Source organism: Aythya fuligula, chromosome 8, assembly GCF_009819795.1.
Source record: "Aythya fuligula isolate bAytFul2 chromosome 8, bAytFul2.pri, whole genome shotgun sequence".
NCBI classification, from domain to species: domain Eukaryota; kingdom Metazoa; phylum Chordata; class Aves; order Anseriformes; family Anatidae; genus Aythya; species Aythya fuligula.
In genome coordinates, this window is record NC_045566.1 from 4,615,339 (window position 1) to 4,639,934 (window position 24,596).

The following is a 24,596-nucleotide window of genomic DNA, read 5'->3' on the forward strand; positions in this document are numbered from 1 at the left end:
AGCTGCTCTACAAATTCCAGGTGAAAGTGATTGTAGCATTGCTTTTGTAGATGGGAATAGAGATTGGATTGCAAAAATGTATAAACCTTTGAAATTACTACCTTCTGAATGATAGTCTAATTTCTTGAAAGATCATTTATAATAGAAAATGGGGAGGAAAAAAGTCTTTGGGTGCTTTTTACCCTTCAGCTGTAAAGCTGTTACAACTGATGAGCCAGCATGGTGGTTAGTGGGAGGGCTAAGTTTCAACTAGGTTTGCAGATCAAGACAGATGAATTTCAAGCCTGTATGTGAAAAGGATGTAAAGTTTGTGTGCCTAAGTTGAGTTGGGATTCAATGAACTGAGTTAAGCTGTGCATTAAATCCCATTCATACCAAGATTTCTGCCTTCCCGGGTATATGGGTATGACTGAGTAGAATTCAGGGGAGGTGGAAAGCCTGTAAGCAGAAGAAAGGTAGGGGAGAAGTAGTCCTTGGTAAGGAGGGTGGATGGATTTTAGGTTTCCTGTGGAGTTTTGAGGGATCCATGCTTTAGTGGTAGATGGAGAGCAGCACTTAGGGAGAGCCCCCAGCTGGAGGGGACATCATTCCTGGGCGTGTTACTGCTCCTGCTGCCTTCCACACAGATCTGTATGTGGGCATGCACAGACCCTGTGCTTATTCCTCACCTTATGGTTCAGCCATGAGCTGCTTTCTAGTTGTGAAAATTGGCTCTGTAGCTGTCCTTGTAGTGGAAAACCCCATTACCTTAATCAGCAGTGTTTGTTAAAATAATGGCTAGAGGAGGGGTGCTGGAATCAGGCTGTCCTGAAATGGACCCTTGGAAAGCAAAACATCCCTATAGGGGTCCTTCAGATTGTTACATGAACCTTAATTAATATCTCACTCTAAATTAGAGTTAGAATATGAGGTCCTCTATCCCAGCAGCTTGACAGGGTGGTGAGGTAACGGGTACAGGAGAGCAATTTTATTCCAGAGCATGTGAAGGAGGTTTGGTTATGAAGCCACTCAAGGTGCTCCTCATTATCAAAGTGCTTTTTCCCTACTGGTCCAGTTGTGTGAGACCTGTATGGGTGACCTAATTTGAGATCAAACTGAAGGATGCCCTTAGAAAACATTTCCAATGTGAGTTAAATGTAGAGTTACAAACTTAAAATAACCCAGTTATATATCCTCCTTCAAGTCCACTTATCCAGGTCACACCTGTCCCATGGGCAAGGGGAAATCAGGCAGCACTTTAAAAGTCCTTCCCTTCTGCACCCTTCTGTCACTTCCACAGTCTGCTTCTGGGTTTTAAGACCTTGAATTGGGGATTTAGAAAAGGAGCCAGGGAAAAAGGTCTGGCTATAAATCATGCTTGGTGTTTACTGATGTTAAGGGCAGAGCAATAATGCATCTGGTCCCATTCGGAATAGTTTTTTCACGCTTCATTTTTTAGGGGGAAGAATTCCCCATATGATCATTCTATAGGGTCGGTTGCCACCTATTTAGGTCCAGCAACAGTATAAAAAACCCGCAGCTTGAGCCCATGTGCTTCCTCTATATGGGACTGGACATTTGAAGCCTACGTGGCTTTTTTATTTATTTATACCAATAGCTGTAACTAGTTAACTTTACAAGTTATTGCTAATTAACTTGTACTTTCTTCTCCTCTAGAGATAAATAGAAATGTTATTTTATCTTTACAGGCTGTTACCCAACTAGAGCTTTTTGGGGACATGTCCACTCCTCCTGATGTAACCTCTCCCCCGGTAAGTAACCAGGGAAACTGAACGGTGTCTTTTTCTGCATCCTATTTTCAGCACATTTATTGAGCACATTTACAATTCAGGTCATTGGCCCTTGCAGTAGGGAGGATTTCAAAGTAGTTCTTATGTTGTGAGAAAATAAAAGTGAAGCAAATTGAATGTGGAATCACTGCTTCTTGAAGAAGTGCAAAAATATCTTCAATTTTTATTTATCTGATATAGGGCTAGGTGTCACATAAAATATAATCTGAACTGCAGATCTCCTTCCCTGGTGTTTATCAGAGCTGCATGCTTCACTGCTCTCTGTCTTGAACTCCCTGTCTCTCCACTGCACTGCAGGAAGATCCAGTTACAGCCTTATATATCACGTCTCCTTGGTTCCACCAAGCACACATCCCAGGACTGCTGTTAAAGGAAGGAAGACAAAAGAGTGGAGAGAGGCAGGGCTGAATGTGTTTTCAGAAGAAAGATTTTTCTCACTGGGCTTTTCTGCATTATAGAATGAAAACAGTTATTTTCCCATTATGTTTTTGAGCCATACTTTAGGCTGTAGGGAATATGAATATTCAGAGAAAATTGAGGTGCTGGGAAGTCACCAGCCTCAAATCTCGAAGGCATTTGGGGCTGTGTCTGGGACTAGATTTTCAAAGTCCTGTCTCCTCATCCTTAGCTTGCTCAATTACACTGTCTTTCTCCCTTAATGTAGACCTATGGCTCTGGTCCTGTCGGTTAATTGGAAGCAATATTTATTCACCTTTCCATAAATCTTGCAGATATTTCATTTGCCTTTATTTATTTATTATTATTTTTTTACATTAATGCCTAAGTCTGTAACTTATACTGGTTGTCACCTAACACCTAGAAGCACAAGTCTGTATGGTGTAGAGAGAAAAATCACGTCAATATTTCCATGAGATGTAATCCAGGGAAATTTTGTTTTTATTTTTCCCTTGTTACAAAGTCTCTCTCATTTTCTTTTTCTCCTTTCTCTAGCACATTATAACGCTCTTTATTTCTACTGCATCTCTCCTGCATCTTTCCATTCTTTTTCTTTTCTCTTTTTTTTCCTCTGCAAAACTGTGAGCTACAGAGAATGTTTAGCATTCACAGCAAAGTATGTGCTGCAGAAGCTGCAGCTGACATGTCATTGTTGTGTTTTATTCCTGCCTTACTGCAGACTCCTGCTACTCCAGGTGATGCCTTTATCCCATCTTCATCCCAGTCACTTCCTGCTAGTACAGACATGTTTGGTTCTGTACCTTTCAGCACTGCTGCCGTACCCTCAGGTAAGAAATCTACTGGAAATATGGGCTTGACTCAAATTTGGTCATCAGTTCTCAGGTCAGGCTTGCATTTTAGTATTTGTCATTAATTCAGTGCAGTGGAAGTGGGAAGGATTTTGAGGACAGTGCTGCAGGGCAAGGCAAAACAAGTCATTAACAAGCTGAGAATACATTATTTAGAATTTACCAACGTTATTAAAAGCAAAACCCAAAAACTTCAGTGGAAGTTCAACCATAGTTCAGCCATCTGGATAACATACCTTCTAGGTACAGCAGCAAGAGAGAAAAAAGCAGTTAGTTTAGCTTTGGTTTCTTTGCAATTGTAACGAGTTTTCTTCAGTAAATAGAGGATGAAACACGAAGAATTTGATTACATTTCAAAGATATTCCACTTAGTCGAATCCTGATATTTCCTCTAGACTTTTCTGCATTCCTCAAAGTGCTCAGAATTTAAAAACGATGTAACATTCTGCATGGGCACGCAAGAAATGTGGTTTTGACTGATGATCTCTCCCTGGGACACTCAGAGCACTGCGAGAACGGTGCTCTCAGCTCCACTTAGGAGGAAAAAGAAGGAGGAGTGCCTTGAATCATTCAACAGTGACTTTCTAATTGGTTAACTCCTTGTCTGATGTGGAATCAGATTAGCCACTGCGTCTCAGAAAGGTTATTCAGATGGTGAAGTGTTCAGGGATAATGTTAGATGAAAATCCCTCGCTGCTACCACGAGGTTACAGTGGGTGCAAGATAAAAGGGCACCTGGAAAATCCATCATAGCCACCTATCAAAATATGATGTGTTTCAAAGTTACTGTTCCTTTCATCACTCATTAATTTAGTCACATGAATCTCTCTTTCTCTTTTTCTTGGGGCTCTCCTGAGCCCCAAAGAAGGGAGCTGCCAGGTCACTGCTGATGAGGTCCTTCCACATAGGTATTCACACACACATGGGGTAGTCTCTCAGGAAGAAGAAAAGAACATTCTGTTCAGAGAAAGATACTGCCAATATGCCCCAACCCCTGTTTTTGTATACAAGTATTTGTTTAGTAATATGAATTCAACCACATCTTTCTTTTTCTTTTTTTTTTTTTTTTTTTTTTTTAAGTGTGCTGAAGCTCTGGGACCACTAATGTAGCTGTGTATTTCTGATTTACTGTGTAGTTTTTTCTGAGTGCTCTTGACATTATCATATTTTTTTTCCTGCTTTCTTTATTCTTTGAAGGTTATGTTGCCATGGGAGCTGTTCTGCCCTCGTTCTGGGGACAGCAACCACTTGTTCAACAGCAGTTGGCCATGGGTGCTCAGCCTCCAGTTGCTCAGGTGATGCAGGGAGGACAGCCGATAGCGTGGGGCCAACCCGGTATTTTTCCTCCTACTCAGCAACCATGGCCATCTGTAGCTGGTCAGTTCCAACCAACTGCCTTCATGCCAACACAAACTGTTTTGCCTTTACAAGCAGCCATGTTTCAAGGTACCATTGCTCCTATAGCTACTGTTCCACCCACAAGTGATTCCAACAGATCAAGTCCACAGACAGACAGGCCCAGACAGAAAATGGGAAAAGAAATGTTTAAAGATTTCCAGATGGCTCAGCCTCCACCAGTGCCATCAAGAAAACCAGATCAGCCTTCCCTCAGTTGTACCTCAGAGGCCTTCTCAAGTTACTTTAACAAAGTTGGGATGGCACAGGAAGCAGATGATTGTGATGACTTTGACATCTCTCAATTAAATTTGACTCCTGTGACTTCCACGACACCATCAACAAACTCACGTAAGTACTCATATCCTTTCTACCATAACTTCCCTCAAATGTGGCTGCTCCTTAAAGCGTTTTACCTTTCATACAGTAAATTGCAACACAAATATGGACTGAGAACCTTTATGCATGGTCTGGCTTATTAAAAGTGTTCCAGCCATAAAGAAAGGTGCTACAGAGATCGTTGAAATCAACAGCCCCAATAGTTCCAGTCTGAAATTTAATTGTTTATATGACAGTAATATATGTGCTGTGCTAGGGACATGCAAGCTGGTTGGAAAATGCCTATAACATTCAACCTTACAAATGGTTTCTTGTATGTCCCATTCAAGCCATACTCGGTACAAATTAGGAGATGAGTATTTATTCTAATAGCTTGATGTACTGAACATGCAGAGAAATTCATTAAACAGCTGTAAAATAAGCTTATTGTGGTCATAGCATGAAGACGGGATTTTGCAGATTTCTGAAAAGGAATTCATGAGGCAGATTTACCAGAGGCCACTCAGAGACGTTATGTTTTGCTTACCTGCCATAGGGCAGGCAACTCATGCATTCTTAATGTAATGTTGTGATGTCTCCCTGGTTCCTAAAGACATAAGCCAGATGCAGCCAAACTAGTTTGGAAATCGCTGAATGAAATCAAACTTGCAGAATGGATAATGACTTCTGTTTACATTTACCTCTTACAGCTTTTTGCTGAAAATAGTTTTCAGGGGTAATGTAAGTTGAGGGCTCTAAAGCATGAGCAAATTTTGTGCTGCTGTGTCCCTCTGAACTAATTAACAGGTATCTATTCTATGGCTGTTACCTTAATCTTTGTTTAGCTCCAACCCCTGCACCCAGACAGAGTTCTCCATCAAAATCATCAGCATCTCATACCAGCGACCCTGCTGCAGATGACCTCTTTGAAGAGGGATTTGAAAGCCCAAGCAAAAGTGAGGAGCAGGAGGCTGTGAGTAGCAACAAGGCTTCTAAATACTGATCACACTTCTTAGCTAGAAAAGAGAGAGAAGTTATTTAAATGTCGTTTGGTAGTCTCAGAAATAACTATTCTAATAGGACAGGGTGGATTTTAAAGGGGAACTGCAGACGGGACTCCCTTACAGGTTTGATTTTGATAGCTGACAACATCAGCATGGTGTTTATGCTGATACAGCCTAATACTGCATGTGAGGAACCAAACTCAGAATTCATATGTAAAGCTGTATATGTTATCTGTGTACAATGCCCTTTTTAGCATACCAGCATTCACTTACAGATGGTAAGGGAGTCCCAGGTAGAATGACATACGTGCTGAGGATGCAGAAAGAGATATGAGAGGTTGTGTGTTAAAAGATGATGGTTGACGTTGTCTTGCACCTTCTGGCATCCCAGTTGCTTGCCTCGTTGCATTCCTCAATGTTCTGGCCCTTGCTATTTCTTTGCCTTAGTCTCAGTGAACCAAAGCAAGAAATGGTATCAAAAAGAGATGACTTTAAATCACAAGGTATCTTAGGCAGATAAGAGCCTAAGTGAACCAAAGGCAAGAAGGAGTCTGTACAAATACGGACCCAAAAGTACAAAATGACACAAGCTTGAACTCTTTCTGATTCATGTAGATTCACAGCTTTTTCAGGGCCCTTTGCAGTTCTGGTTTATCTAATCCAGTACCTTTGAAGTCTGTGGCATCTCCTGCATGGACTCCAACAGGTACTGGTGTAGTCTTCTCCTGCCTGCATCAGCTACAGAAAAACATTATGGCTTTTGAGAACGTATCAATGGTGAGGTCTCACTTTCTAGTTTTCATGAGATAGGATGTACTTGTTATGCCCACAGCATGAAAATAACCTCGTGTTGACTTTTCACTTTCTATTGTTGAGAAAAAAAGGTGTTATGTTCTTGTATTCTAGCCTGATGGGTCTCAGGCCTCATCCAACAGTGATCCATTTGGTGAGCCAACTGGTGATACTATAAGTCCACAGGTCGGTAGCTAGATAGCGCAGGTTGGGGTAGGTATCTGTCCTTTTTTTCTCTACACCCTGAGGTGCTCACTTATTCTTCCACCAGTGCCTACCATTGCTTTCATGGATGCATGGTTTGCTTTTCCTTTTCATCTCTTCCTTTTTTCCTCTCCATTATCCACGGTGTATTCCTCATGCTCAGTGGTTTGCATGGCTTTTGCCATTCACTAAGTGTTGCAACTTATGCAAATATGTGTTTCAGCTGCCTGCATGCTTTAAAGAAATGTAGACTTATTTTACTTTGTGTTCAAATTCTAAGGGGAAATAGGAAATTTGAGCCATTACTAACAGTATATTATGCAGAACATTTTTTTTTATTAAACCCAGTCTGGCCTTTAGGCAGATGTAACATATTAAGTGGAATAAGACATCTTACCCATAGACATAACAAACATTAAGTTAAATTATGTAATGATACGTGAACACCTCTACTCTAAATCAACGTGTAAATCAGCAGAAGAAACAAATGTATTATCTGCATGTAAAAATTATTGAAATGGGTTTGTATATTTTTATCTCCAACTGCAAATTAAGAACATCTGAAAGTTATGATCGTTCATATTAGCATTGGCATACTGATAGTTTCAAAATTACTCATCAAACGTAAGTCATTTAAACCCAGACAGAAGGGAAAGATGATCTTTTCATCTTCTGTGTTACAAAACACATTGAAAATGTGGTTGCTTGTGAAGGTTTTGTGATTTGCTTCAATACAGTATATAAGTTCTACCAAAGAAACCATAAAGCTACAAATTTTTATGTCTGCTGAGCATTGTTATTCCATCCAAATACACTCTAGTGTTACTATTTGAAGGATACGTTTCATTATCTTCTCCCTGTCTGCCATTCATGGTTTGTATTACTCAAATACATGATCTGGTGCTGCTTCTGTGCTTCAGCACAGAGCTCCTGGAAGAAATCCATAACAATGGCAGAACCCTTTTTATTTTTGTACAGAAATCACACTGTGTTTACCAGTGACTTATCTGCCCTGAGCCTAGGCAATCTGGTTCCAACTCAAAATTAATAGTTTCATTAGGAGTCACTTTACTTTGTGCACTAAATATGGTTAAGAAAAAAGATCTTATGATAACTTAGCTTTGATCTACTTGGGGGTAATAAGATTATCTCTTAATAAGATACAGTGCCAAGAGAAGGCATCTCCCCCTTACTCAACTCAGCTCTAAGGGGCTGAAGCAAACATAGCATTAAGCCTTGTGTCTCCTTGAGTCTAAAAATGACAGTATCTGGATATAGTCAAGCTAGGCTGACTCTATCCATTGGTTATAGTACTCCATCGAGAACTGCTTCTTGCAGATTGATGATGCCACACGGCAATTTGGCTTTGCCTTTGTCTGACCCCAGCCAGCAATGACGAAGCCAGCTATTCCAGCTTCAGAGCGTTTCAGGATTTCCTTCTTAGATCAAGAAAAAAGGATATGACCTTTATCTGAATCCTACACTCTGCAAACCTACGTGCATTTTTTTATTATGGTTTATCATAGTTGGGATATTTCTGAAATTCATCACAGGGAGAATAATGATAAAATCTCTTTCTAATTTTCTGACTGTCACAAAGATAGTTAGCATCATTTGTAAGCTAGCACTGTGCACATTTGCCTATCAGGAGTTCTGGGAATAGCTTGTAACAGTGATTGAAGTCTGTTGATGCATACTACAGTGTAAGACAGTCAAGTGTGGGACATCTTTTGTTCTGTTTTTATATAACGCTTACTAAACTACTTTCTTCTACCTGTCAGGGGTCTCTGGGTGCTACAAGAACAATATTTTGCTGGTGACTCCATAGGGTGTTTTTTTCCTGTGTTTTCTGTTAATGTTTTTACAATCTTGCATCTATACAATTTATATTATATATATATATACATATATATATATATATTTCTCAGAAATATACTCTGGGAAGTGTTAAATAATGCCATTGACTATGATATTATAGTAATTCCTAAGAGCAGTGGGCAGGAAGCGGAACAAAAAGAAACATCTCTCCAGTGAATACACTGGAGATACACGAGCATCATTGTGCCTCAGTGCAGTGCCATCCAGCAGTCTGAGGGAAATCCACTTGCTAAAGCCAGCCCATCTAATTCTGCAGCCTGGTATCATCAGAGCAACGGAGACTCTAATCTCCATGGAAAATGATCAGTTCAGGACTTACTACTGGGTTGTGTATTGAGGCTGCATTTGGAGGGAAACGTAATGGAGAGAAACGTGTAGTACAAAAGAATCACAGCCTGCTTAAAAGCCACTTTTGTGTGCAAGATGGAGATTACTTGGCTCTTTCAGAACATGGTTCTTCACACCAAGAACACCGCAGTATACAGCTTGGATGAATGGACCTCTCAGGAGCAAGACTTAGCATTGTGTTCAGAAATTTCAAACATTGTTCCCAGCGTTTGTATTAAATTAGCTGTGCCCATACAACATCTTTACTTACCTTTGTCTCGATGTATTCAGGATACTCACCTGCTTATTATTTTGTGCCCTGATCTTTCAGTGTACCTTAGCAATTTGATTTCTTCATTCCTTCTGCCATCCCCTATTCTCATTCAGATGTAATTCAGCGGCTTCTAGCAAGTATCTTTGTTTCTCCGTGTTTTGTCTCTCTCTTTTGTGATCTTCAACTTAAGCTTTCAAAACCTCATCCTAACAGTAGTCATTCTTATAAGTAACTCTTCTACAAATGGCTACGGGTTCTTAGCAGGTAAATGTGGCATTATACGGATAAATTACTTTTTTCTCCCTTTATGGCTGGAGATAAGGAGCAGCCTATGAAAGGCCTGACTTCACAGGTGAAAAAAAAATAAACTGTTTGCAGAGCTGTTCATAGCAAGATTTGTATCTTATTGTTTTCCGTTTGTTCATGAGCTGTGTCAAGGATGAGTAGTGATTTTCCAGAAGAGGTGAGAAGAACAGTGAATAGTAAGACTGCCATCTTCAGCTGATTAACATTTAATTCCTGATGCTGCCTATAGATTGTGTGGTGGGTAACTGCAGTGAAAGAAGAAAGGAACTGTACTTGGCTATGTTTATGCTGAATGTGCTGAACATTTCCCATTACTGACGTTGCTGATAAATCCAAAAAGTCTGAAAAGAGCAATTTTCACCTGGTCACCCCCTTTGCCCTGGTGCATGCAGTGACCCTGATGTTAGGGGTGCTAGGTACAGACCTCCCTAGTGTGGATATTTCTGTTCATGGGGCTATCTCAGCCTCAGCCCCCAACTCAACCTCAGCAATTGCACTCTGTGAAGCAAGGAAGCACTGAAACTTTAGAGTTGAAAGCTTAGGAAAGTCTGTAGGAAGGGGAGCCTTCAAGGATGGCAAGAACAAGGAAGGACTCCTTACGGACCATACAAACTGGTTCTTGAAGGCAAATTAGCAACAGGGTGAAAATTCTGAAAGCAAATAAAGGGGGTATTTGGTGCCACAATTAATCCAATAAAAGTCATTTAAAATGCTGGAAGAAGTACAGCTCTATTGATATGATGCCCAGCTCAAGACTTGCACTGGCAGTCATTCATGAGAGATTTTCAGGAAGCCTTCAAAACATTTGTGGCTAGAGCATATCTTCCTCAGAAAGTTGTTTAGTTGTTCTGTGAAATGTGTGCAGACAATTAAAAGCCCTCAAAATATGTCGCACCCTTCACGATGCTATCAGCACTGTCAGGAGAGCAACAGTTCCTTTGAATATTTGTCTATCAGCTTTTGGTGGTACTTCGGTGGCCTGCTGCCATCTTCCATCTCGCAGCCTGTGCCATTCTTTGTGATGAATGTTCCTAATCATTTTAGTCAGCTCCAGAACGGACTACTTAAAAATCTTTATCTGGGCTGTTACTGTGAAGTTGACAGAAAATAGCAACTTAAGGACAAAGCACTGGCTTAGTCTGAGGATTTTGTGAGCCTCAGTAGGGCATATGAAGCTGATTCTGCAACCTGCTGTTCCTTTCTGGCCCCTTTCTGCTGCACGAGGAATCAGAGTGGGCTCAAACATTGAAGACTGTCTTTGCAGGATCTGTTACTGTCATTCATCCGCCTCAATAGGAACTGAACAGAGTCCAAAGAGAAATTCATAACGATTTTAGGTGACCTACTCCTACCATAGACCCTAGTGCTCTCAAACTGAAGAAACAGCACTGAGCAGGGTTATGGACCTTAGAGAGAAGTTGGCAGGGTTATGTACTTGGAAAGGGATCCCAGTTCAGGAAATACTGCTTTCTTCCAGAGAGATCCCCAAATTGTTATTTCAGGCCCCATTTTCCTGCTTGTTTGTTCATCATTGTATTTCCCAGGGCATCTGAAGGACGAAGAGAAATCCAGGCTGCTCTGTGAGCAGATTTGCCTTCCTTTCACTGCTGCAATCCCCTCACTTGCCCCTTTTGTCTGTCTGTTTTCACATGACCAGCTCATACACAGGTTTCACAGCTTTTCCAATGTCTGCAAGCCTGCCTGGAGCAGCCAGGTACCTTTCAATTTCTCCAACTTCTTCCTCTGAACAAGGGACAACAAACTAGGTGGCTTGTCTACAGCCACGCGCTTGCTGATTGACAATCCAGCAATTCAATTAGGGCACGAGCTCTCCTACCTTTCTCTGTAATGAGGTCGTTTAAAAGTTCCCTGTCTTCTGCACAACAACTGATTTTCAGGACACTTGCGGTAATTTAGTATCTTTGAGACTTCTGAACAATTTGCTTCAAATTGGCTATTGGGCTCAAAAGTTATTAAGGAAAATTGGCAGTTACATAGACAGAAAGCATAATTTAATGGCTCCTGTTTTCTTAGGAAAGCAGCCCAGAAATAACAGGCGTGTTTCTATGCTGCAACTCATTATTATTCCACAACCAAGATTTAGCAGAGTTCATCAGTGTAAGTAGTTCTCATTGTTTTTTTTTCAGGTTGTGGTTGTATTGTATCCATACTGATACTAAAATGACAAAACTTGTAAAATGCTAGCAATCAAACTAGATATATGAGACTAGGAGATATTCCTGGGCAGGTTTGCAGTAAGAATAGAGGCACCCTTCAGTCACAATCCTTAATGAGAAGGTTGCTATATTTATGCAGCTAACTGTAATACAAACAAACAAAGAGAAGCCACAGGCTGTTAATGGGAGAATAGGAACTGCCCGTGTTTCCACCAAAGATTATTTAATTTAAATACTGCTTGCCAAGTTTACTCTGTCCTATTTTATTGCATCAGAATGCAATAGAGAAGATGCATTGCACTCCCGTTTCCCTTCACTTGCATCCCCAGCACAAGATTCTCCTTTTGGCTGGTGTTCCAGCACACTTATTTCATGAAACTCTATCATTTGAGCCTAACCTTTCTGATCAGTCAGCCAGGAGTAAAACTGGTGCTGAGAATCTATTGTAAAGGGCAAAGAAATCTATGCGGGCCTCACCTCTACAACTCAGTACATCTTGCCTGAAGCTTTGCACATAGCAGGGTGCCTTGCAATGATGAAAGGACTGCCAGTGTGAAAATAGTTGCTTCCTAACCAAGTCCTGTGTTATGTTTTGTGAGTGAGCTCACCTGCACGAGCCCAAGTAGTGCTGAATCTGCTGGAGGTGTTCTCCAACGCCTAGTTCTGCTGGGGAGCAGATGTTAATGCCTTTGAATTGGGTGCAGTGTTATTCAGAACCATTAGCACCCTAGTTATCTCATGCAGTAGTGCACTATACCAAAAATCCATACTCTTTGCTACAGTGTTGTTTGTTGTGCAAAATGTTCCTGAAAATGGGAAGAATTACAAGATTTTAAACAGAAGTATCTCTGAAATACATAAATGTAGCATACAAAGGGAAAATTTTCTCTTTAGCATTTTTTTTCAGTGAATTTCAAGAGAGTTCATAACTCAAAATTGCACAACGTACTTTTAGATTCCTTAACATTTAGATGTTTAACTTACGACATGTATATTTAGACTTGCTGGTCCCCTCCTGCAACCTGCCTCTTCAGTCAGATATCTGATCTGTGATTTCATATCCTTTTCTTGCAATCTCTTGTAATTTAAAGGCAAGAAATAGGTTCAGCATAAAAAGCCACATCAGTATGTGAAGATGTAGGTAAACACTACATTGATAGCTGCTTCCAGACATAAAGGAAAACATACTTTTTAAACATCTACGAGAAATTGCATACCCCCAAAGTTGATAGGCAGAACATGTCAGTGAGACAGGTCTGATGCTTTGCCAACAGTTAGGCTCTCCTGCCTTGTAATGGTATTTCCCATGATTTTTAAGTGGAGTACATAAAAAAAAGAGGGGTTATTTCTGCTTCCAAGGCTTAGCAAAATACTCCTGGTGAAAACTCCCCTGCCTGGCATTGTGAGAGGGAGGATCTGTGCTGTCAACAGTGCTGAACTCTCCTTGTGCTGCTTTTCTGTCCTTTACTGCTCTCTTTTGCTCTCCTGAGCATCACTGTAAGTTCTTTATAGCTGCTATTTACAGTGTTGGGCTGTAGTCAAGAGGCACTGTTGAATTATCTCAAAATAATATTAGAAAACAAGTCCCACCCACTGACTAAAAAAAAAAAGCTGAGAAGATTGCACAAAATTACAGCAATCGATTTCTCATTAATGCATCTGAAGGGGGAAATCACCTAGAGGAAGATGTAAGAGCTCACTTTTCATTCAGAATGCTCTGATCTACGAGAAGAAACGTTATTCAAATTGTTGACAGAAGCAGACCTTTGCCACATGAAGTGTATGTTCATACTGGGTATGAATAAAAGTTCGAATTTTCTGCCTGAAAACTCTCCCTTGTGCGTTGTTGGAAGCGCTCATGACTGGCGATGAACTCTCCCTCCTCTTCCAGTGATGCCAGGTTCAGTGACACCTTAGGACACCTGTTACCTCAGTGTCTCTGCGTGTCTTATAGATATTGGAAGAGAGCTCTAACAAGCACATTCAACGTTTTTAAAGGCTTTTATATTCCCTAAGGCACTCGAAAAATCGACATCCTTTGTTCCAAAGTGATCTTCTCCCTCCCTCCCTTTTTCTTCCCCTCCTTCCTTTTTGCTTCCTGTCGCAATCACCTCAGGTTCAGCAAATGCCTGAAGAATGGCCTGGTGTGTGTCGGGTTCCCACATTAATTAGTTCAGATTTTCTCTGAACTAGCTGTGATAGATCATTCTGCCAGCCTCACGTCTGCAGTACATGAAAATTGGCGTAGGTAGAGTCAGCACGCAGTATGTGAGATGCAGTTATTTACTCTCACTCATCTCTTCTGATTACCTTTGGTTTCTCAAGGTCACCACATGTATTTGCTTCTTGCTGTGGATAATTTCCGCAGCCTTTATTTAATCATTCTGAGAGATTTCTTTCATCCTCTTTTAATGCTTGTGGTGTACTCAGGGCTTCTTGTGGGTAGGAGATAGGGAAGAGGAGTCTCCACAGGCTCCACAAATGTGGATGTTTGATAAGATAAGAGAGACAGCTTTCCTTGGCACATAGGGAGCAGGCCATATTTTGGAAGGAGGCTCACGGTGCTGTTTCATTCACCAAGAGCTGCTGGGTGAGGCAGGACAGGGCACTGCCTGCACTCTGCCCAGACACCCCCACGCCAAGCACATGCAGCCCCTGTGGGGCTGGTTTTCTGATCAGCAGCACCATCTTTAAAAGCAGCGATTAAAATCCAGCACTGGCTCTTGCCAGACATTTCTGGGTCCGCAGTGCCCAGTGATTTGCCAGCCCTCAGTTCTTTTGCTTGAAGCCAGCTTCTGCTGACGCTGCTGTAACGTGAGTTGGTTCTAGCTTGGTGAAATTCAGCAGTGTGGTATTTGAATATTTATCAAGCTGCGGAGAGTTAATGCAGTATGGCATTAATTAGCCTTTCTGCCTGTCTTGTTCTTTTTTTAGATGTCATTCTTAGTTTAATAAATTAGTTTCTGGGAATGAAGTCGAGTGGATTCCAGGGCCCATGGATGGTTTGCTTCACGCTGCAGCCAAGACGAGCATAACATTCAGAAAACGCAGAGTGTCAGCTATGAAGGAGCATTAAAGACATGGCAGCTTTCCCCCCCCTGCTCCCCACATCCAGGAAATTCCCAAGAAAATATCTGTTAGAAAATTGACATGTTTTCCTCCCAGCTTTAATGATTGTACTAATGGCTACACAGCCTCCTAATCAAACTGCACGGAGCTGGCTTTCCTCATTCTTCATAGGCGACTCACGCCACATCTCTCTGAAAATACTGTTATTTTAATCCCATCACAGCTTCATTAGTTCAGCTTTCAGCAGCGGTTTCTGCTTGCAAGTGTGTTTTTTTTTCTGCATGAGTTGTGTAAAACCCACAGCTAAGTGCTCTTGGGGTGGGATTCTCAGCCTGATGCAAGTTACAGCCTTTTATGCCAGCTACATTTCTGGCCCGTAAACTTCAAATCATCTAGTCATATAAATATCATTTCATTTCTTCATATGTTTATGCCCAGCAATACCTCCTGAGGATCTGTGCACAGCCAATATGGAAGAGGAAATTGATTGTAAGCATGCCTTTTCTGAAATAATATCACATTTCCTTTACAATCCAACTGGGGTGCCATGATCACTCAAAGCAGCACAGAAAACAAACACTTCCTTTGGGTTTTGACTCACGAGGTATTGCTGTTCTCAAGCAGATGTTCTAAAAATGTTCTAAAAATGTCTGGAGACATCTCTGCTTATTTTATTTTTATCATCCCCAGGAAGCAGAACCTCTCTACGCCCAGATCAACAGACCTAAGAAATAGCATTGGTACAGGCTTGTGGTGCTCCGAGACTCGAATGAAACCCACCAACCTGGCAGGCCTTTGGCTTTCATGCTTTTTTCCGATTGATTTTGGTTGGCAAGGATAGATGATTGCCCTCCTGGACTGGCTCTGCGAGTGTTCCTGATGATTTTTGGCAACCAATGGCAGATTCCTATGGCAGCACAAAATAAAAACTCCCTGCTTATCACACCAAGAGTCCAGCCCTGTCCCCACAAGTCATGGGTATCCAGACTAGGAAATCTTGCTCCTCGGTCTTCTTTTCAACATTTGTTATCTTCTGTATGCCACATATAAATAACGAGCATCTGAAATTTACTGAGTATCAGACATTCCTTTTCTTTTGAGCAAAAAGCAGAATCTGTATGTAGCAGTGGCATTATCATTCAACAGCCTTTTGGGCACAAGTCGGCACTTTTTATGTCACGGTGACATGTTTTTCATCATCATTTACATCAGGCTGATCCTGACTTATTTTTTTTTCCCTTGTGTAGGCATATTTAAACAACAGCAACAACAAAATACTGGCAGTGTCATTTTTTTTGTATTTCTTATTCTGTAGTTTTGTATGAGTGACAGATCTAACAGCAAAACACCTCCTGCGGAAACGATTCCTAACTTGAAACCACAGAATAAAACTCGGTTGTTTATCCATCCTGACTGAAAATGTTGCCAAATGTACCTTTAAGTTCTAGCGCATCATGAGGAAGAAATGCTGCTTTTCTGTTTGAATACTCATGTTGTGGGTAGAGGAAGGACATCAAGTCCCACTGATGGAAGAGATGAAAGATTCACTATTTCCTAGGAAACTCTAAACAAAGTACAGAAAAGGAATATTTTTATTTCTTCGATATCTTGCTGCTGTAATGCTATGCAGACAAGTGTTTTCTTCTCTGTGTGCCATTTTTGATGAAAAAAATCATTTGCCAAATAATACTGGTATGATTCTGGTTTTGGGAAGTTGGATGGAAAGGACTTTACAAATGGGACAACGGTGGCATGGATTTTGGAATAACGAACTGATTCTGTGATCAAATCGTTCATCTTTATCACTTTTTGTACATCAGAAAAATCAAATGGGATTTTTATTTTATAACTTGAAAAAAAATCTTACTGTTAAACTCTTTAAATGTTAAAGGGGAAATGGCTTTAAGGAGTTCGAATGAAAATTGCCAGTTTTTTTGTAAATATAAATGTTATGAAAATTCTTTTACTAATGCCATTACACGGTAGAGAAGGTAGCAAGTTGCAGTGCTTGGGAGGTGTGGCAAACCCAATTTGTGGTTCTCACATCACATACGTTTTTTCACATGCTTACGATAATGGGCTGAAGCTCAAGTGCATTTGCCAAAAGCAGTCAGCTTGTCAGCAACTAGTGAAATTAATGGGAACACATGATTTTATGATCTAGCTTTTTCACACAGGCATACTCCATGTACGAGAACTCACATTTCATTGGCATTCCTTTACGATTCCAGAACCTCTGCATAGAAGTCATCCAACTGTTTACACATAGAATGAAAGAATTTAAAACTTCCGTTTTTTTACATTTATGAAGCAAAAGTGCAGTGTTTGGGTTCATATGTTTAGCACATGATTTTCATAAAGAATCTATATATTTTTGCCCTACAGAGAATTGTTATACAGGTCAAATGTGTTTTCCTGATGTTCCTATGCAGTTACAGTATATTGAATTTAGTGGTTTAACACTAAAAAGAAAAAAAAAGAAAAAGAAGAAAAAAAGGAAAAAAAATAGAAAAAAAAAAAAGAAAAAAATAGAAAAACAAAAAAGGTTAAAGAAATTAAATGATTAATCTGTTTTTAGGGTTATTGTGCAGATTTTGTTTTTAAATTGACACATTAGGATTTGCATTTTTGTCATGATTAAAATAGGCCTGGAGTTATAAATATTTTACTTTCTTTCATCTCTATTATAAGCTAAAAATGGTTTAGAAGGCAGAATACCTGGGGTGGCAATTGTGGATACGTATAACCAAATCTCACCACATGATTCCAGTCTTTTATTTTGAATTAGACAAATTAGAGAAATGTGCGTTACAGAATGTATGTGAATGAAAAATTAGCTGTGAATAGACCTAACAAACCTGCAGAGAAGAGAACTTTTATCCCCATCCACAGTCGTTTGATGCTTATTTCTTAGACATGTGCAAGCAGTTTTGTAGCAAATCTTATTTTCCCATCAGAAGAAAGGTCAGTTTTCTAACCGGAGACAATGAATTAAAACTTGGTGGGTTGAGCGTTTTGGGATTAAAAGCAGAGGTAAAAATGTTTCTGAAGGACATTGCATTAAGTATATTTTCCTAGTTTGCACAGTGGTGCTACCTTCTTCTTCAGTGGCTCCTTTCAATTTTGTCCTACATACGGAACCACGAAGACAATTTTGATTCATCGTAGACATTTGAGGTTTAGTCTAGTCAGCGCATCTCCAGTTATGAGGTAAAATGTTGAAAGGAAAAGGAGAGATTTATGTCTCAGAGGATCCATTGACATCATATTTGTAGGAAGCAGATCATTTACATAGTCCTTGCAACAAATAGGTGCGGAGGGAAGGAGGCTGGGATTTTAGTGTTTTGGGAGAGACAGCTGGACCATCCCTGTGGACCACTGTCCTACCTTTGCCAATGCTCGTAAATAAAACTAAATTCTGAATTGTCGTGTCATACAATTAGATCGTCTTTGTCATGACTGAGATGCTGATTTGAGAGGATTGTAAGGCCTCTGCACTGTACCAGTATTGTAGATAACTAAAATATCCAGCTTGTGCAATTGTTTAATCCCTGTCCTTCACTAGCACTAAATTCGTCACTTTAAATTTAAAAACCAGGGAATCCCACCGGCCATCTTGTTGTCATCCCCCGTAGATTCTTGATCTTTACCTGTCATGAAAAGATATTTTGATAGATCGTAGTCATCCAAGTGTCTGATGAAACCTTTCATCTAATAACGTACTGGGCACCTTCTTTGCAAAAATGTTTACTCCGTGGTTTTCATTCATTTTTATTTCTGCATTCTGACACATATTTTTTTAATAAAGATGAGAAAGATAAAATGACTGTTGCAGTACATTTCTAAACCTACTTTAACTTTACCTCAGATAATGACCATTTGTTAACACATACGGACACATTATTTTTAACTTTATGTATAATGCATTCAGCAACAAACAAAAAAAAAAAACAACAAATTTTTAGAAATTTTCCATTAATTTCTGTAACACACCATGTAATACTGTTATGAATAAAAACATTTTAAAAAGGTGTCATTTCACTAAGTTTGTTCCATAGCTTTTGCTCTTCTGTGAAAATTCTGGCATTTGTACAGTGCAATGTGAATATCTGTCATGACCAAAATTTTTGACAGGTACTAAATAATCGGGAAAGAATATCTGAGAAAAATAACTGCCTCTATTTGGAGAATACCTCTTCTTAATCACCCTAGTTGTTGATTATCTTGCAGAGGCTAAACTTGCTACTTTTAGATGCTGCCTCCCTAGTTTTGGCCTCTTCTGGGCTGTTGGAAACATTGACTGTTTTTAGTCACCTCCTGTTAAATCCTGTGTTCCTGGGGAAAACGTGCTGTGTAATGCTACCAGAGCCGGAGCAATTCTGTAGAATGAGAAGCTGCAAATCATTTTGCTCGAGGAAGATTTAAAATGAAAATTGTGCATTTAAACATGACAGTTTTCCAAGTTTGTAGTAAAACACCAAACTTTCCAGTAATGCACACAGAATTAAAGCCAAACCTTGATCCAGAAAATGTATTATTGGTCCCCTTCTTTTCCAGTCGGACTTTTCTGCCTCGTGTGGCACTATGTAAGGTAAGCTGAAGTGTTCTGCTGGTGCGAAGCTCTGAGGCCACATGTAAAATGCAATTGCTTGATTTTCAGAGGAACTAAGCACTGGATCTTTCAGCCAAAATGGAGAGTAATGGTTTTGCCAAGAAATAATGCAAATATGGAAGAGTCCACATTGAAATTTCAGGATAAGAAGTATGTGTCTATATAAAGGAAGAGAGAGAGCAGTATGTATGCACATATATTTAATTAAATGTCTTCTTGCTGTCCCTTTTTCATCTGCTGAAAGTGTCCAGTAGGTCATGCTGCAGCATTATGTGTTACTGCAACTTAGGCATGGTAGAAATCTGTGGATTGAATGTAAAAGTATCCACCTCAAGTGTAAGTAGGTAAAGAAATGATCCTAATTTAATTAATGTTTACTAAGGCCATGCTCTCCTGCAGCAACAACAACTTATTTAGCAAACAGTTTTCAGGATCACCGTGCAGTTTTACAAGGACTCTTGACAGAGCTCTTTTTTCCATGTCAGCGACTTCTGGGAACGAATTGTTTGTACAGACTGGGAATACTCAACTTGAACTGGTTTACGTTGGATCAAAGGTAATGTTGCTTCCTTTTCTAAGGTTGTGGTATATACTTCCATGCACCATTTCCTTCTTTCTTTTCTTTCTGAACAACTCATGTCCTATCAGGTTCATGGGTATTAGTTTTCTGGTAAATACCATCCTCATTCAGAAGAATATCATTTTCAAAGCAAGAAGAGGTGATGGTTGGTGTCAGTTTTGCTCCAGAGGTTTGGATTCATTGTCTATAATTGTCTTGTTAAGCCAACATGGAAAATACAATGGTAAATGAACGAAGTGAAATCCCAGAAAGTGCAGGTTTTTAGTGAATGTGTGACATTGGCCATCTATTCCACTCAAACATTACCACTATTGCTGACGCTGTCAGTACTGCTTCATGCAAGGCTCCTGGCATCTGATTCTGCTTCTGTATGGGAAACCAGTGGGACTCGCACCTGTTCCCATCTGTGGCCTGATGTTATTACTACAAAAGTCATGATCTGTAAGAGTTACTCTATGTACTCACTTTTTAGGAGCAACCCTGTAAGGAGCCATTTTTTGAATACCTCAGATAAAGCAGAGAGGTGGCATGGGGAAGGGAGAAGGGTGTTTTATTTCTTGCTTCACTGGCTGTCTCAAAGTATGTAGGAACCAAATTATACATTTCAGCATGACAGTGAGCAATATGGGGAGATGTCCTGATACGATTTCCTGATTACCTGTTACATTGCCTGTCTCTTCTAAAATTATCCTATTGGAGGCAGGAAATAACAGGTCTATTAGTGCAACGATTGTCCAGCTATTAGTTTTTAGAGCTTTAAATAGTCTTATCTCAATGTACGTGTTTGCCCTGTGGCTCATCTATCACCCCTAAAATGTTTTATCAGCACCTGAAAAATCTCAGCAAGAGGAATAGCCTCAAATGTTACCCATTCAAGTGGTTTTCAGATACAGGGTATATTTTTTTAAAGGTCTTTTAAGATCTGATGCAATTTGTTAGCTTTTCAATCCCATTTCATAGCTCCCGCAGCACCACTTACATAAATGCTCCTAACCAGCAAGGAAAGGATATCACAATAGATTAAAAGAAAAACAGGTTAACAGGCAGCAAATCAATGTCCATTCGGCCTCAGACATTTGTGAAAATAAGGGATTACGAAGAATTATTGCCAGGTACTTCAAGTGTGAAGACTTTTGTGCCATTTCTGTCTTCCTTAACAGCGGATAGTTGTTAGGAGCTTGAGAAAAGCTCTCGGGGTCAGAAGCATGTTGTATTAGAAATAAGCAGAACTTATAAAGCTTTAAGCTGTTGCAATTCTCTGTAAATTTTATACTATTTGACAGTGAGATGATGAGAATCTCAGTTTTTCTTCAAAGTACATTGAGTTTCTAGTTTGAAAATGAATTTGTGTGTGTTATCTTGAAGTCCAATGGAGATGAGATGGAGATGGTGTTTTTTTCTTTCATTGCCTACTTGATACTGCAACCACTGCTATACAGGATCCTAGAATTAGAGCTTTCAGTGTAGATGTACCTTTACCTAGTTTGGACCAAGCCATTATGAGGCATTACTTTTTAGTGAATCAAAAGGCAAAAACAGAGAATAAGCTTGACAAGGTGAATTTTTTATATCCAGGGCTTTACAGATAGCAGCTTCACTACCAGAAAACAACTGTATTAGTAACAGAAAAGATGATGCAAAATAGAAATGCTGAGTCAGTTGTAAGTAAACATCTGAAAATGTTCCTTGGGGTTTGTTATTTGTAACCTTTACCATGTATTTGCCACCTTACACTCTTCACCACTAAAATCTGTGGGAGATCCCCCTCTTACCCTTGAATAAGACAATTATGTTCTTCTGCAGAAGGAAGTATGAGTTATGAAGGAGGGAATGGAAAGATTTTTTTTTCAGAAAAGGAGAAAGTTAAATTGTTTTTGACCAGTATAAAAACTTCTTGCTCCCATCTAACCTTTTCCACAGAGGGCCTTTCATCACTAGTATGTGTTAGTTTTAATTTGGGCAGAAAGCAGCCATTAAAAAAAAATCACCTTTGGTGAAACTGTATGGGTTTTATTTACAGGGGCAAGAGGTTACAAACTTTTGTTGGTGTTAGGAACCCTACAAAGGATGCATTGCACTTGAAAGCTCATGATGGACACTTAGCGAGCCTTCATTTTCAAGTGTGATAAAACCCACTTTCAGTGTCTTAGAGCACTGTTAGGGTTAAGTGCTTTGGGATTTAAAAAACAGCTCAGCAGACAGCCAGGGCTATTACACTCAGCAATGAAGAAGGCACAAAACTGTGGAAAGAGGACACAGGCGGTGCTACAGGGTGACATTCCCACTGATCCACAGACCCATTATGCCTCAAGCTGCAAGGAGGTGGAAAGCAAGCGGTGGTTGTCATTGTGAATTTTGCATGTTAGACCTCCCTCTTGTTAAACCACGGTATAAATGATGTGGAAAACGTGATTATGCTTTCCAATTCTCTTTGAACAGTATGTTAACATATAGGAAACTCTGCCTCCTTGGTCCCTGCTGTGATTTTAACCTAACATCTTTCTGCTAATTAAGGAGCAGGCATGATCACCACTAAGATGTGTGTGGAAAGAAGGAGTAAAACAGAGATGAGCAGCATGGCAGCAAGCTGCTTGGAGGTCTTCACACACTGTGGCACTATCGTGGTTTGCAGTAAAACCTAGGGTGTGCTCTGCGCTTACAATCTTAGCTTCTCTCTTGCTGCTATTGCAATATTGGATTTGTACTGCATTTCTCAGCCAGCAAGGGTCCTGCAGATGGAGAGGTCTTTCCTGTAAGTGGTTGTTTTTGTGTTGGTTTTGTGTGTGTTTATTTTTTTTGCTCTTGTGCATAAATAATTAACAGTTAAATCAATCATGTCAAAGGTTGAGCAAGCTGTATCAGATAGACACACCTTCATTTTAGTCTGGGGTCAAAGTCATTTGACACACACAAAAAATAAGGCAAAAAAAGGCAAACAAAAAGCCAGTCTCAGCCATCTTTCCTAATAGTTTGTCCTCCATGTCCAGAGATGAAAGGGCAGCTGGTCACTGACTGCATTCAGTAACGCTCTGAGAAACCGGCTGCCAGAACAATAAAAAATCTTCCTGTTCTGGTCAAATTCCTACAAGGACTGAGTTAATGTGCTTCTTTTTGTTAAATGGTTATCATCAAGTTGCCAAACTAAAAATGCAGCAGCCAGTTACTTCATTTTCAGAGATGGTACCATCTGTGAGGTGAGTACAACACATTTAAAAGGTGACACACTTGTCCAGGTCATTACACTGAGGTCGGTTTGGGATGGTGTCAGTGAATATGATTAATTTTATGTGCAGCATCCATCATTCCCGTAATGAGCAATTTAAAATGGATTTATTCCTTGTGGCATTGGAGCAATCAGATCCTTGGCCCAGGGCAAGAGACTGTGGTGCTAAGGCCACAGGGCAGCGCCGCGTCTCCTCAGAGAACCCCTCTGGTGTTCAGCCAGAGGAAGGCTGGGAAAACAATGATATACATCACTTTGTACAGGGAAATGCGGATTTGGAGAACTTTAACCCTCCAAAATACTTATGGTAGGTTGAAGAGGAAGGCTGTTGTGTCTCAGGAGTCAAAGAGAGCCATACCCGAATTGAGAAGCAGCGGGCCTGCGAATGCTGCCTCAACAGGCAACTGAAGAAATACTCAGTGAGGTTTTGAGGATCCCAATCTGCCTCTGAAAGCTTGATTGAGCTGCTGGGAGGCAGCCCTTGGTGAGTTCCCTGCCCTGTTTATGCCCACATAGGTCAATACTCCGTCTGGTCTTCTGCTTGTGGCCTCAGGGCTTTGGGTATTTTGGGGAAAGGCCCAAGCCCTGGCAAGAGGCAGCACCCGGGATCCCTGTGCAGGCAGAGGAACTGCCCGGCCTTCCTCCGGGAGACAAACAGGCATTAAAAGCAGAAATAGATGAATGATTTTGCAGTCTACTCCTAGAGAGCTGGCTTTGGTTCACTTACTGCTTCCCTTTTGCCAAGACTTGAGTAATTCATTTGTTGAAATATTCATTTATTTCTGCCTCTTGAAAGGAGCATTGCAAATGAAAGTGTAAATTGCTTCGGGACGGATCTCTGCTTTCTTCCCACTTGCCTGCAGAAAGCTGTGTGCTAACAATTACAAAGTTTACCTTGCAGATTTGCCAGGTGGCGGGTCATCTGCTGTTTACCGTGTGGAAATCCAACGAGCCAGCAGTTCGTCCTTTTCTGCTCAAACCGTTCTCAAATCCTCCTGCAGACTGGGAGAGGAGCGGTGGTGGTTTCGAATCGCCGACAGTACATTGGCGTGATGAGTACGGTACAGACAGTGTTTGCTCTGTACCCCATCAAACTGCTGCTGCTTTTTGCCACACTCGGCTTCCTAAATGTTCATTGCTTTGGGTAAGTGAACTCTTCTAAAGGGATATCCTTGGGGTGTTATGATAAAACTGGGAAAATCAGCACCGACTGTCTGCTTTTACTCTCTATGGGGCGTAATTGCTGTCTTGAGCTATTTCTGTGTTTCTAATGAATAGTAAAAGACATTGTTTGGAAGTTAACGTGGTGCGTTGTGTCTGACTTGGGAAAAGTAATCCCGTCTGATAAATCTGGTACGACAAATTGCCCCGGTCGCATTGTA

The 24,596-nt window shown here is 40.4% G+C and overlaps 1 protein-coding gene across 9 annotated transcripts in view; it reads left to right on the plus strand.

Annotated features, from left to right (window-relative positions):
* Positions 1-17,311, plus strand: part of DAB1 (DAB adaptor protein 1) — a 209,949-nt gene extending 192,638 nt beyond the window's left edge. For 6 of the 9 annotated variants that reach the window (XM_032191973.1, XM_032191971.1, XM_032191975.1 and 3 more), the window contains 6 exons: positions 1,689-1,751; positions 2,926-3,034; positions 4,253-4,801; positions 5,614-5,741; positions 6,679-6,777; positions 15,238-17,311. In XM_032191973.1, coding sequence (XP_032047864.1) covers positions 1,689-1,751; positions 2,926-3,034; positions 4,253-4,801; positions 5,614-5,741; positions 6,679-6,762 — 933 coding nt within the window. In that variant the 3' untranslated portion in view covers positions 6,763-6,777; positions 15,238-17,311. The remainder of the gene's footprint in view (positions 1-1,688; positions 1,752-2,925; positions 3,035-4,252; positions 4,802-5,613; positions 5,742-6,678; positions 6,778-15,237) is intronic. The other 3 variants (XR_004253525.1, XR_004253526.1, XM_032191972.1) reach the window with 3 other exon arrangements.
* The last annotated feature ends 7,285 nt before the right edge of the window (positions 17,312-24,596 follow it).